This window comes from Coregonus clupeaformis, unplaced genomic scaffold (assembly GCF_020615455.1).
Source record: "Coregonus clupeaformis isolate EN_2021a unplaced genomic scaffold, ASM2061545v1 scaf0278, whole genome shotgun sequence".
Taxonomy (NCBI): domain Eukaryota; kingdom Metazoa; phylum Chordata; class Actinopteri; order Salmoniformes; family Salmonidae; genus Coregonus; species Coregonus clupeaformis.
In genome coordinates, this window is record NW_025533733.1 from 227,198 (window position 1) to 242,644 (window position 15,447).

At 43.9% G+C, this 15,447-nt stretch overlaps 1 protein-coding gene across 1 annotated transcript; it reads right to left on the reverse strand.

The window, feature by feature from the left end:
• Nucleotides 1–7,189, reverse strand: LOC121536404 (growth/differentiation factor 9). Its single transcript, XM_041843668.2, has 3 exons — nt 6,725–7,189; nt 1,924–2,156; nt 1–1,731 (listed from the first exon to the last, which is right to left on the reverse strand). The coding sequence occupies exons 1-3, from the start codon at nt 7,089–7,091 to the stop codon at nt 994–996; spliced, it is 1,338 nt and encodes a 445-aa protein (XP_041699602.2). The 5' UTR covers nt 7,092–7,189; the 3' UTR covers nt 1–993.
• Between the last annotated feature and the right edge of the window lie 8,258 nt (nt 7,190–15,447).

Below are 15,447 nucleotides of genomic sequence, written 5' to 3' on the forward strand. Positions count from 1 at the left end.
TAATGAATATTTTTCTAATTATTCATTTTTTGATAATCAGTGAGCCAAACAAGACCGTACAGTACATTTAATTTGTTTTGCATAAATAGACTACAGGCATTTTAGTTACATTTGTCAATACAAATTCATATAGGTATGCAGTCATTTCATGACCCAAGGTAATAAATACACACTGAAACATCAAGTTGTCCATAAAAGATAACTTACATTCTGGACCTTATGAAAAGAGAGGTTGTCCATGAAACAACCGTCTGCAATCCCCAGGAATAAAATAAAAACGTAAAAAAGTGTTTGATACGAGTATTTAAAGACCACTTTTTTCATATTTTGTCCAGAACAGATGCACCAGTTAGTGTGAAAGAATAGAGAATAAAGATGACAGAACACCCAAAATAAATTAACAAAAATAATAACTTAAAAATCATTAATAATCAATCCATGTATGTCAACGCAATGCAAAAAGCACATCACAAACAAACAAACAGTAAGTGGGGGGATAAGAAGTGTTCACAACATTCCTGCCCATCACTTCACATAAACAAAGGGAAATCAATGCCATATTTTCCATTTAGATAAAAAAACTACTTTGGCAAGTAAGTAAATACATCTGTTCTAGATCAAATCGAACTCCACGCACTGATGTTTTGACATGGAGTCACCAGACCAGGATGTTACAATTAGCCGATTTAATGTGAAAAAGTCACTAAAGTCAAGGGCTTGAGGAGGATGGAGTAAGTCTAGTGGCAGTCGAAGCAGAAGGTAGGTTAACGGTCAAAGTGTTGAGGCTGGTAAAACAACGTCATCAGGCAGTAGGGGAGGTAGGGTTGGGGTCAATTCCATTTCAATTCAGTCAATTCCCGGAGCTAAGGATCAGCCAGAGCAAGAGGATTTTTTTACATTGAAAAGCACTGACAACAATTGGAATTTCAGTTTAGAGTTTTCAGTTTCACACTGAGTTGAAATGGAATTGAGCCCGACCCTGGAGGTGGGCCTTTAGCGACACGTGCACCTCGTGGCGATCATTTCATCTAACTCCTTGTAGGCGATGGAGTCAGCTTCAAGGGTTAAGACACTCAGGGGGTTGTACTCCGAGGGAACACAGGAAGGCCGTGGTACAGAGGAGTCCAGTTTGTGGTAGATCATGTTCTGGAAGAAGGTGTGTCTGGGGGAGCCGTAGATGAACCCCACAGCCCTGGGACAGGTGCCTTTACAGTACCTGGGGTTGTACCTGTGGGGGAAAATGATCCAATGGCTCAGTTTGAGCTCACTGAAGCTCACTCTGAAGTCGTACAAGGCACAGTCGCTCGTAGGGAAGTCAGAACTCAGGAGGAGGTCAGGGAGGACGGTCTTCGTGCTCGTTTTGCCTCCTGCGTTGTTCGTCGACAGATCTGGAGATTCTCTCCTCACCCTCCTCCTCTCGCTCCGGCTGACCCTTCGCTCTGGTTTGAACTCCGCCAGGCTCTCTAAGGTGTCCAACTCATTGGCTGACCTCATATGACCTCGTGACCTGGTGGGCAGCCATCTTCGGTGTGCCAGCTCACTGGTGTCGTTGAGGTACAGGAGCAAGGACGGAGACCTCAGGTGGAGCTCCACGGGGCCCCTACCACTCCGCTCCTCTCCTCCACCCTTAGCCCCTCTGCCTCTTCCCTCCACACAGGTCAGGTTGATCAACAGGTTGATGTCTTTCTTGTGGGACTGGATGAGAGGTTGGAGAAATGCTGTGACGTCCACCTTGAGGGCCACAATGAAAATAAGTTTGCATTACTGTGGTTTAACAGCCTCTGTGATTGTAAATGCAGTGTATCCAAATAGGTGGTTCAATTGTGCTTTTAAAATGATAAAATATAGCCCTTTTATAGTCTTAATACAATTTCTCTAAGGTAAAAAATAAAGTTGTTTGCATTTAATTAAATCAAAAATCACCTCAACCCACTTCCTCCTGCGGTCCGTGTGGAACAGGAAGTTAACTGAGTGATGGGTGCTGGGGCAGAGAGGACACTGATCCTGGGTATCCCGCTCTTTCACATCTAGGTAACACAGGGTAGTCATGGACGTGGCCTGCTCTTGGTCGAAAGAGTACAGCAGGACAGACTTCAGGAGCTGCTCCTTGGCTCTGACACGGTGAAGATTGTAGGAGAGGTCTTGCATGAAGAACTCTGTAGGAAACATGGGAAATGTAGGCCTATAAGAAGTACAACCAGAGACATCTCATTCGCTCCTTTTATCTGCTTCATATACAGTCAAACTAAGCAGACTAGACCCAGCTGCTAATGCATTGGTGCCTATGGGAGAGACACCCCTTACGCTACCCTGAACTGTGACTATTGTTTTTCCATGGTAAACGGCCTGAGTGGGACATCTTCATTTATCCACCATCTTTGGTAGAACTGTGTCAACCTCTTTAGTAGCATAATGAAGACTATAGGTCAGGCCTACATATGCTCTAAACATACTGTGTCTTCAAAAAGTATTCAGACCCCTTGACTTTTTCCACATTGTTACGTTACAGCCTTATTCTAAAATTGATTAAATAGTCTCCCCCCAATCAATCTACACACAATACCCCAAAATGACAAAGCAAAAACAGGTATTTTGAAGTGTTTCCTATTTTAAAAATAAACTGAAATATTACATTTACATAAGTATTCAGACCCTTTACGCAGTACTTTGTTTGAAGCACCTTTGGCAGCGATTACAGCCTCAAGTCTTCTTGGGTATGATGCTACAAGCTTGGCACACCAGTATTTGTGGAGCTTCTCCCATTCTTCTCATTTGCAGATCCTCTCAAGCTCTGTCAGGTTGGATGGGGAGCGTTGCTGCACAGCTATTTTCAGGTCTCTCCAGATATTTTCGATGGGGTTCAAGTCTGGGCTCTGGCTGGGCCACTCAAGGACATTCAGAGATTGTCCCGAAGCCACTCCTGCGTTGTCTTGGCTGTGTGCTTAGGGTCGTTGCCCTGTTGGAAGGTGAACCGTCGCCCCAGTCTGAGGTCCTGAGCACTCTGGAGCAGGTTTTCATCAAGGATCTCTCTGTACTTTGCTCCGGTCATCTTTCCCTCGATCCTGACTAGTCTCCCAGTCCCTGCCGCTGAAAAACATCCCCACAGAATGATGCTGCCTCCCGCTTCACTGTAGGGATGGTGCCAGCTTTCCTCCAAACGTGACGCTTGGCATTCAGGCCAAAGAGTTCAATCTTGGTTTCATCAGACCAGAGAATCTTGTTTCTTATGGTCCGAGAGTCCTTTAGGTGCCTTTTGACAAATCAAAGCGGGCTGTCATGTGCCTTTTACTGAGGAGTGGCTTCCGTCTGGCCACTACCATAAAAGGCCTGATTGGTGGAGTGCTGCAGAGATGGTTGTCCTTCTGGAAGGTCTCCCATCTCCACAGAGAAACTCTATAGCTCTGTCAGTGACCATCGGGTTCTTGGTCACCTCCCTTACCAAGGCCCTTCTCCCCTGATTGCTCAGTTTGGCCGGGCAGCCAGCTCTAGGAAAAGTCTTGGTGGTTCCAAACTTCTTCCAATTAAGAATGATGGAGGCTACTTCAATGATGCTGACATTTTTTGGTAGCCTTCTCCAGATCTGTGCCTCGATACAATCCTGTCTCTGAGCTCTACGGACCATTCCTTCGACCTCGTGGCTTGGTTTTTGCTCTGACATGCACTGTCATCTGTGGGACCTTATATAGACAGGTGTGTGCCTTTCCAAATCATGTCCAATCAATTGAATTTACCACAGGTGGATTCCAATCAAGTTGTAGAAACATCAAGGATGATCAATGGAAACAGGATGCACCGGAGCTGAATTCTCACAGCAAAGGGTCTGAATACTTATGTAAATAAGGTATGTTTTTTTATTTGTAATAAATTAGCAAATGTCTAAACCTGTTTTCGCTTTGTCATTATGGGGTATTGTGTGTAGATTGCTGAGAATGTTGTATTTATTTAAATCAATTTTAGAATAAGGCTGTAACGTAACAAAATGTGGAAAAAGTCTGAAAACGTTCTGTTTTTCTCTAAACATGGGAAGAGTAAAGGCCTATGGAGGTATAACCAAGGCCTAAATATATCAAATAATATACACTAACGGTCAAAAGATTTAGAACACCTACTCATTCAAGGGTCTTTATTTTTACTATTTTCTACATTGTATAATAGTGAAGACATGAAAACTATGAAATAACACATATGGAATCATGTAGTAACCAAAGAAGTGTTAAACAAGTCAAAATATATGTAATATTTTAGATTCTTCAAATAGCCACCATTTGCCTTGATGACAGCTTTGCACACTCTTGGCATTCTCTCAACCAGGTTCACCTGGAATGCTTTTCCAACAGTCTTGAAGGAGTTCCCACATATGCTGAGCACTTGTTGGCTGCTTTTCCTTCACACTGCGGTCCGACTCATCCCAAACCATCTCAATTTGGTTGAGGTCGGGGAATTGTGGAGGCCAGGTCATCTGATGCAGCACTCCATCACTCTCCTTCTTGGAGGTGTGTTGGGTCATTGTCCTGTTGAAAATCAAATGATAGTCCCACTAAGCCCAAACCAGATGGGATGGTGTATCGCTGCAGAATGCTGTGGTAGCCATGCTGGTTAAGTGTGCCTTGAATTCTAAATAAATCACAGACAGTGTCACCAGCAAAGCACCCCCACACCATAACACCTCCTCCTCCATGCTTTACGGTGGGAACTACACATGCGGAGATCATCCGTTCATCCACACCTAACAAAGACACGGCGGTTGGAACCAAAAATCTCAAATTTGGACTCCAGAACAAAGGACACATTTCCACCGGTCTAATGTCCATTGCTTGTGTTTTTTGGCCCAAGCAAGTCTCTTCTTATTATTGGTGTCCTTTAGTAGTGGTTTCTTTGCAGCAATTCGACCATGAAGGCCTGATTCACACAGTCCCCTCTGAACAGTTGATGTTGAGATGTGTCTGTTACTTGAACTCTGTGAAGCATTTATTTGGGCTGCAATTTCTGAGGCTGGTAACTCTAATTAACTTATTATCTGCAGCAGAGGTAACTCTGGGTCTTCCATTCCTGTGGAAGTCCTCATGAGAGCCAGTTTCATCATAGCACTTGATGGTTTTTGCGACTGCACTTGAAGAAACTTTCAAAGTTATTGAAATTGTCCATATTGACTGACCATGTCTTAAAGTAATGATGGACTGTCGTTTCTCTTTGCTTATTTGAGTGGTTCTTGCCATAATATGGACTTGGTCTTTTACCAAATAGGGCTATCTTCTGTATAACCCCCCTACCTTGTCACAACACAACAGATTGGCTCAAATGCATTAAGGAGGAAAGAAATTCCACAAATAAACTTTTAAGAAGGCACACCTGTTAATTGAAATGCTTTCCAGGTGACTACCTCATGAAGCTGGTTGAGAGAATGCCAAGAGTGTGCAAAGCTGTCATCAAGGCAAAGGGTGGCTATTTGAAGAATCTTAAATATAATTTTGATTTGTTTAACACTTTGCATGGCCAGGCACGACTCCAACACCATCATTAAGTTCGCCGACGACACAACAGTGGTAGGCCTGATCACCGACAACGATGAGACAGCCTATAGGGTCTCATCGTGTGGTGGCAGGATAACAACCTCTCCCTCAACGTGACCAAGACAAAGGAGATGATTGTGGACTACAGGAAGAAGAAGAGGACTGAGCACGCCCCCATTCTCATCGACGGGGCTGTAGTGGAACAGGTTGAGAGCTTCAAGTTCCTTGGTGTCCACATCACCAACGAACTATCATGGTCCAAACACACCAAGACAGTCGTGAAGAGGGCACGACAAAGCCTATTCCCCCTCAGGAGACTGAAAAGATTTGGCATGGGTCCTCAGATCCTCAGAAAAATTATACAGCTGCACCATCGAGAGCATCCTGACTGGTTGCATCACCGCCTGGTATGGCAACTGCTTGGCCTCCGACCGCAAGGCACTACAGAGGGTAGTGCGTACGGCCCAGTACATCACTGGGGCCAAGCTTCCTGACATCCAGGACCTTTATACCAGGCGGTGTCAGAGGAAGGCCTTCAAAATTGTCAAAGACTCCAGCCACCCTAGTCATAGACTGTTCTCTCTGCTACCGCACGGCAAGCGGTACCCGAGTGCCAAGTCTAGGTCCAAAAGACTTCAACAACTTCTACCCCCAAGCCATAAGACTCCTGAACAGCTAATCATGGCTATCCGGACTATTTGCACTGCCCCCCCACCCCATATTTTTACGCTGCTACTCTGTTTATTATTTATGCATAGTCACTTTAACTCTACCCACATGTACATATTACTTAAAACTACCTCAACTAGCCGGTGCCCCCCTGTATATATAGCCTCCCTACTGTTATTTTATTTTACTTCTGCTCTTTTTTTCCTCAACACTTTGTTGTCGTTTTATTTTACTTTTTTATTAAAAATAAATGCACTGTTGGTTAAGGGCTGTAAGTAAGCATTTCACTGTAATGTCTGCACCTGTTGTATTTGGCGCATGTGGCCAATAAAATTTGGTGTTCCATCTACACGGATTTAAGTGGATTTAACAAGTGACATCAATATGGCATCATAGCTTTCACCTGGATTCACCTGATCAGTCTGACATGGAAAGAGCAGGTGTTCCTAATGTTTTGTACACCGTTTTAAATGAGTGTCCCAGTGTAATATAAGCCTCACTCACTCCATTGCATTTCCATGTAAATTGTTTCACCCAAAACTCACCTTTGCTTTGCTCCAGGCACTCATCCCGCGGGGTTATCAGTCGAACTGTGTTGTACAAGTGGTTGTTCCCTTCAGAACTCCTCTCATGTCTTGAAGACATCCTGTACAGTCTTTTCATGTATCGAACATATCTCGACTCGGGTCTCATTCTTGGGGTCGTGTCTCGCCATGGATCTCCCTGTGCGGTCAGCGCCTTCAGAAGGGGCGACAAGATACTGTCATGTTGGTACAAAGTGGAATCGCCAAACTCGTCAGCTAGGTTTGACGTAGTCGGGAACGATCCAAGTGAAAGTCCGCCGATCAAAAGTTGTAGTAAAATAGAGGTCCAGTAATGAAGAACAATAGTCAAGTGGAGGTGAGTCTCCATTGTAAATCAATCCGTCTAAACTTTATGGAGAACTCCCTCAGCTCAACCAACCTATACACCCGTCTCTCAAATTGAACAGGTGTGCGCGATCAACTCGCGCGTCAAAAACCAGCAGGGAAAATGTAAGGGGCCTTGGAAAAAGGTTGTTTTTGTCATCTACACAGAAGATTTACAAATATGAAACGTTCCGATGGAGCAACTTCAACTGTCAGTGTATAGTAGAAGGATTTTGATGTGCTGGGTACAGGTGAGCATCATCTTTGCAATGAACCAAGTCATAAATGCAGTAAACATTAACTTTGGCCACAAAAATCTACTTACATCAGAGTTCCACAACTCTTCCACTTGACTGGCTTCTTGGAACAGAACGGTTTTAAAGTTGCAATGCAGCCGTTTTTATCTCAATATCAAATCATTTCTGGGGCACAATTAAGTACCTTACTGTGATTGTTTTAAATAAAAATGGTCAAAAAGAAACAAAAATTGTTTTTTTTGGTTTAGGGCATTTTCATAATTTATAAAATGGCACAGTATTATTAAATCAAATCAAATCAAATGTTATTTGTCACATACACATGTGTAGCAGATGTTATTGCGGATGTAGCGAAATGCTTGTGCTTCTAGCTCCGACAGTGCAGTAATATCTAATTAAGAATATATACATACATGGACAAGCAATGACAGAACGGCATGGACTAAGAGACAGTAGAATATTATAGAATGCAGTATATACATATCAGATGAGTAATGCAAGATATGTAAACATTATTAAAGTGACTAGTGTTCCATTTCTTAAAGTGGCCAGTGATTTCAATAGGCAGCAGCAGCCTCTAATGTGCTAGTGATAGCTATTTAACAGTCTGATGGCCTTGAGATAGAAGCTGTTTTTCATTCTCTCGGTCCCAGCTTTGATGCACCTGTACTGACCTCGCCTTCTGGATGATAGCGGGGTGAACAGGCAGTGGCGCGGGTGGTTGATGTCCTTGATGAACTTTTTGGCCTGTGTCATCGGGTGCTGTAGGTGTCCTGGAGGGCAGGTAGTTTGCCCCCGGTAATGCGTTGGGCAGACCACACCACCCTCTGGAGAGCCCTGCAGTTGGGGGCGGTGCAGTTGCCGTACCAGGCGGTGATACAGCCCGACAGGATGCTCTCAATTGTGCATCTGTAAAAGTTTGTGAGGGTTTTAGGTGCCAAGACACATTTCTTCAGCCTCCTGAGGTTGAAGAGGCTCTGTTGCGCCTTCTTCACCACACTGTCTGCGTGGGTGGACCATTTCAGTTTGTCAGTGATGTGTACGCCAAGGAACTTGAAGCTTTCCACCTTCTCCACTGCGGGTCCCGTCGATGTGGATAGGGGAGAGCACCCTCTGCTGTTTCTGAAGTCCACGATCATCTCCTTTGTTTTGTTATTATTCCAACCTCATAGTGTGGAAATATATATATAGAACACAGGGAAATGATGTTTTTTACTGCACTGGGCCTTTACCAGTTCTCAGCTCAGTGCTCCATGAGTTTATGGGTAGAAAGGGGTTATGAAAGTACTTTTTACTTTTTTACAACCCAACACAGGCAATAGTTTAGTAGTGTTTTAAGGGCAGGGGAAGGGGGGTCCTGTTAAAAGAGAGGCCTTTTACTGTAGTGAGTAAGCCTACAGCACTTTTAAGAACAAATGTTGTCTGTTAGGCCTACATTGGACTATATTTATATGAGACTTTTTCATCTTTTCACTTAAGTTGAAAGATGTTCCTTTCTGAAGTTATTGTCCCCTGACAGTTACATGCAGACAGAGGTCGATGTGGCCTATATTTATTTTTAGAAGACAGTTTAGTGCATCATCCCTATTCTGAATGCTGACCTCTCCCCAGACAGAGAGACAATGGCACATTGTTTAACAAACTGGATCACTTATTATGCTATTGTTGTCTGTGTTCCAAACCCCGTCATCACTATTGTTGTCTGTGTTCCAAACCCCGTCATCACTATTGTTGTCTGTGTTCCAAACCCCGTCATCACTATTGTTGTCTGTGTTCCAAACCCCGTCATCACTATTGTTGTCTGTGTTCCAAACCCCGTCATTACTATTGTTGTCTGTGTTCCAAACCCCGTCATCACTATTGTTGTCTGTGTTCCAAACCCCGTCATCACTATTGTTGTCTGTGTTCCAAACCCCGTCATCACTATTGTTGGACTTTGGTGAAAATAAATCAGTGTAAACGATGCATACGCTGAATCAAATGTCATAATTTAGACCTTTTTTAAATGTAGTATTGGATCAATTTAAAGTTTAACATTGTGCTGACCACATGTAAACGTTTTTTACACTGCAAAGATGGATAGCAAAAATGTTTAAACCCAGAGGTTTTCTGTGAGGTTTTAAAGTGTTGAGGTGATCCAAGTATGCGATGCTGAGTCACACCAACCCGACTCAATACGGATCATTACATGAATGAGCAGCCAGCTGTTGGTCATCTCTAAGCTGCTCGTCATCTATTGCCAGGGTAACAACAGAAGGCTGACTCCTTGTTTCCTTGGGTGTGGTGGGGGTTGGAGTGATGGCTGCTGGGTAATGACGTGGTGATTATGAGTGACTAATAGTACCCTTCATTCATGCCTAATGGTGAACTAATGGAGAACATTTACGACTCTTTGTTCATTCCATCTAAATTCCAATCAGTTCTGGAATTTAGTTATTTTCCGGATTACATTCTGTATTAAATTCAGGAATTGACCTCCACACAATTGTAATTATTAAGTGGTGATTTTCAATGCAATTTCAAATGGCATGTTGTCTGATAGATAGACAGACAGACAGACAGACGGGTGAAACAGAGAACCCGGCTCCCCAGGCAGAATTCTCCCAACTCAGAATGGGGAGCAGTGACATCATAGTGGGGGGACGCATGCAGCCAGCCAGCCAGAGTGAACATGTTCAGTTCACTGCTCCTCACATAACAAGCCTCAGGGACTTTAAAGCTGCAATCTGGGATTCATGTTTCAGCCCAACGGGAGCCCTGCCACTCAAACTGAGGGATATACAGGGACATATCCCAGACTGCACCTTTTAATAACCCATTTAACCCCACAGTCAGACGAATCCCAGCCATGTCTGAGCCTGTTCACGACCGGGACGGTGAATTTATGTCTGGACCACTAACTCAGCAGAAAAACTTCTCAAATGGCTTGACACAAACATTGATTAAAGGTAGACTCAGCAAAGTGACGTTGCCACGAGCAGCACTGCAGATATTGAGATGAGCGAGATGCAAGACTTCGCTCTCATACAGTCACACACAGTAAATGTGCATGGGTTGGCTTCACGCTGTTCACAGCGTGGTAACCGTGGGACCAAAACAGAGAAGGAGTTGAGCGGAAATTAACACACTATGCTGTTTACTTTCTGCACCTACGTCATATCGCTGAGTCTACCTTTAAATTAATCATTATCAGTGTAGGAGCTGTACTTCAAAGCTTCTAAAAACCAAAATGGTCATCTATGTAGAATAGCTTATGTCTAGGGCCCTGTGTTCTGGCCTATTATGTCACATACCTAGGATTTAACCTTAAGCCTTTTCCAGAAATGAGAATTAGACCAAAAATAAAAAAGCAGTTGTCTGAGGACAGTGCTGGATCATCTGGCATGAAAAGAAAAGGGGACAGTTTGATGAAAAAGCTTTGAATAAAGGTTCAAATCCAGATCATGTGACGTCCCACTGGGCACAGATGTCAATTCAACGTCTATTCCACGTTGGTTCAACGTCATTTCATTGAAATTACGTGGAAACAACTTTGATTCAACCAGTGTGTGCCCAGTGGGATGATTGTCCAAAACACAGGACCCTACTTATGCCTGGTCTTGTCCTCCTCTGGACATCTCCTGTACTGCCACGGGAATCTGGAAAGGAAAGAGGTACAGATACTGTGCCCTGTACCTATAGATGGCCTCCCACTTACCTCCCCTCCCACTGTACCTCCTAGCTCCTCCATCACGCCTTCATATAAACATAATAATAATAATTTAATGCGAAGGCAACATTCTATCCACCCACTCATAGCATAGATGGCCTCCCACTTACCTCCCCTCCCCTACAGTCACATTCTCAAGCTGAGGCGGCTTTCTTCTGAAGAAATATAACAGCAACAAGCTAAATCAGACATGGAAACCTTTTTAAAGAAGGAACAGTGAGTTTTTCTCTCCAAAAGCATTTTGTAATGCTCTGTTCTTAGCATTACAAGAACGGACTGGCACATCCCCATAACGTCTTTTACTTTGACATTCCTGACAAACGATAGATTAAAGCAGAGGAAGAAATATGTGAAAGTCAACACCATGGAATCATTCAGGATGGCATCGACACCATGGAATCATTCAGGATGGCATCGACACCATGGAATCATTCAGGATGGCATCGACACCATGGAATCATTCATGATGGCATCGACACCATGGAATCATTCATGATAGCATCACTGTTAATGGAGAACACACAGGTGTTTGGGTCCACTCTGTTGTTGCCAAGGTGTGGTTTGTTGACATATTTCCTCGTATAGTTCGGATGAATCAATCAAATGACAGGTTATTTCCAGGCTGCCAGTATAGGACTACACCCCGGCAGTGCAGACAGAGTGTGTGAAACAGAAAACATGAATGGTATTTTTTTATGCAACTTTCTTAAGAGCTTAGAAATCCCTATATACAGTTGAAGTCGGAAGTTTACATACACTTAGGTTGGAGTCATTAAAACTAGTTTTTCAACCACTCCACAAATGTCTTGTTAACAAACTATAGTTTTGGCAAGTCGGTTCAGACATATACTTCGTGCATGACACAAGTAACTTTTCCAACAATTGTTTACAGACAGATTATTCCACTTATAATTCACTGTATCACAATTCCAGTGGGTCAGAAGTTTACATACACTAAGTTGACTGTGCCTTTAAACAGCTTGGAAATTTCCAGAAAATGATGTCATGGCTTTAGAAGCTTCTGATGGGCTAATTGACATCATTTGAGTCAATTGGAGGTGTACCTGTGGATGTATTTCAAGGCCTACCTTCAAACTCAGTGCCTCTTTGCTTGACATCATGGGAAAATCAAAAGAAATCAGCCAAGACCTCAGAAAAATAATTGTAGACCTCCACAAGTCTGGTTCATCCTTGGGAGCAATTTCCAAACGCCTGAAGGTACCATGTTCATCTGTACAAACAATAGTACGCAAGTATAAACACCATGGGACCACGCAGCCGTCATACCGCTCAGGAAGGAGACGGTTTGCAACTGCACATGGGGACAAAGATCGTACTTTTTGGAGAAATGTCCTCTGGTCTGATGAAACAAAAATAGAACTGTTTGGCCATAATGACCATTGTTATGTTCTGAGGAAAAAGGGGGTGGCTTGCAAGCTGAAAAACACCATCCCAACCGTGAAGCACGGGGGTGGCAGCATCATGCTGTGGGGGTGCTTTGCTGCAGGAGGGACTGGTGCACTTCACAAAATAGATGGCATCATGAGGAAGGACAATTATGTGGGTATATTGAAGCAACATCTCAAGACATCAGTCAGGAAGTTAAAGCTTGGTCGCATATGGGTCTTCCAAATGGACAATGACCCCAAGCATACTTCCAAAGTTGTGGCAAAATGGCTTAAGGACAACAAAGTCAAGGTATTGGAGTGGCCATCACAAAGCCCTGACCTCAATCCTATAGAAAATTTGTGGGCAGAATTGAAAAAGCGTGTGCGAGCAAGAAGGCCTACAAACCTGACTCAGTTACACCAGCTCTGTCAGGAGGAATGGGCCAAAATTCACCCAACTTATTGTGGGAAGCTTGTGGAAGGCTACCCAAAACGTTTCACCCAAGTTAAACAATTTAAAGGCAATGCTACCAGATACTAATTGAGTGTATGTAAACTTCTGACCCACTGGGAATGTGATGAAAGAAATAAAAGCTGAAATAAATCATTCTCTCTACAATTATTCTGACATTTCACATTCTTAAAATAAAGTGGTGATCCTAACCGACCTAAGACAGGGAATTTTTACTAGGATTAAATGTCAGGAATTGTGAAAAACTGAGTTTAAATGTATTTGGCTAAGGTGTATGTAAACTTCTGACTTCAACTGTACCTATAAATATGTTTCACCACTAAATGAAGACATGTAAAATATTAGTACCAGATGAGAAAGGTAGATTACGTCACCATCAGTACATGGCTTATATTAGTGCTTGTTCAGTTCGCTTAGTGAAGTACTCAACATTCACATTGGGGCTTGATCAAGTATTCTCATACAGTCTCAAGAGGATTTAAATAGATTCGCTGTTCAAATGTTGAACATTCAGTGATGATAGAACATATCTGAGAAGTGTCTGCGATTGTACGGCTGCGGCCCATCCTTTCTGTCATCCTCTGGGTCTTCACCAGCGTGGTGTTTGTGTCTCTTCCTGTGTCCTATCAGTCTGCTCAGTGTATTCAGTCCCCTGGGTAGCTCCTTGTCCCCCTCATCCTCTGGCTTGTCCTGACGCCTGTGGGTCCCCTAGCAGCTCCCTGAGCTCAGACGACACACCTTTCTCCAGGTAGTGGTACGGCCTCTTCCCATCGTTATCCCTTATATTCACACTCTTCCCACACTCTCACCAGGAAGGTTATGACTCCATCATGGCCGTGTATGACAGCGATGTGTAGAGGAGTATAACCTGCCTGTGTCCTGCTGTTGACGTCCACCTCCGTGCCGCTCTTCCTGGAGATGTCCAGGATGTTGCGGACCATGTCTGCGTTGCCGCCCTTGGCCGCCCAGTTGGAGGGCAGTGAAACCCGAGATGAAATCTTTCTTCTCTGTCAGCTGTGGGTTCTGTAACAGGAGATCTGAACCCAGAGTCCGGCAGCAGACTTCACCAGCCACTCATGAGCTGCAGCTTCCAAAGGGACAGATTGATCAGAGTAGTTATTGGCATCCTTATTGGTGACCTTATTGACCTCCTTGGTGAGATCATTGGTGGTGTCGTCGCCCTGTTTCAGGAGCTTGTCTGGGGTTCTCTTCAGCTGTGGAGACTGAGACTCACAGTTCTTATTGACATCCTTGACATTGTCCCCTTGTTTCAGGTGCTTGTCTGGGATTCTCCTCAGCTGTGGAGAGCCGGATGTTTGTGGTGTCTCTCCTAGCTCTGGATGTCTGATTTTATTCCCAGGGGGAGGTGTAGGTGCCCGTACCCCACTCTGAGCTCACTCTGCCTGGGTGTTTAGGTGTCACGGGCTGCCTCTGGTGGTAGAGGAGCGGGAGATCTCTGTGCCAACATGTTCGGAATCTCTGAAGTGTTCTGTGTCCCAGACACTTTGTCATTTAATCCATCCTGCCTCACCAGTACTGGTTCTCCTCTCTGTGATTGTGGTGGAGATTTCACTGCCACTATAGCAAACACAGGGTCAGTAGTTTTTTCCAGTTTTTCTGATTCCTTGATCAGCTGAAACATTTAGTATGTTGATTGTGGCAGATTCTTGATAAGAATGTTTGATAGGCTTACTTGACCTAATGGCACCCCCATAACCTGCTGGGTGCGCATTGGGCCATCCTCCTAATTCACTTAAATGCAGAGGCATATGATTTACATTATCCTTCAAACAATTTCCATTTATTCTTGAAGCACAATATGAATTGTTATTTTTAATGTCAGAGTTCAGTATCTTACCAGATTTGGAACTGGCTGAATATCCACTGTGTTCTAAATAACTGGGTGAGAACGACGTGTTTTGACTGCAAATACTCTCGTCCAAGTCCGACTTCTCAGTGGTTAAATGCATTCCCCTTTTCACAAAGTCGTGAAACCTTTTCTTTACAACGACAAACTTGACATCATCGATCTGTTTGACGAGCGCAACGCTGTTTATAATTGTCTTGAATAGATCCCTATTGTGCTTCATGTCCGCGGGATCACTGCAATTGATCTGAGGTTTAAAGGTATTCAGCAAATCCGAATTCTTCACTTTGCCGCCGTGCTCCAACAAAAAAGTCAAAATAGTTTATTCAGTCAAAGCCATCTTTTTCAATGTTCACCTCTGCCAAGATAGCGGAGAAATGTTAACTTGTTGTTCTGAAACTCTCCGCTCTCTGCTCCCCGACTGTACCGCCCGTCTTCTTCTATGATGATGGGTCGAGGGTACCCCACCACCACTCCTGCTGTTTCCGGTGCCTAGCCAAAATACGTTTTCTGGGAAATTACAGTCTCTTCTTGGCGTGAACGCGAGATTGGGTTGGGAGGTTGCGGATTTGCAGTGCATGCCAAAGGTGCCAGGCCGGTGCGCGCCATATGCGCATTCACGTTTCAGGAGCATCCACTATTCTTTTCCCAGTTTAGAGAGAGAGAG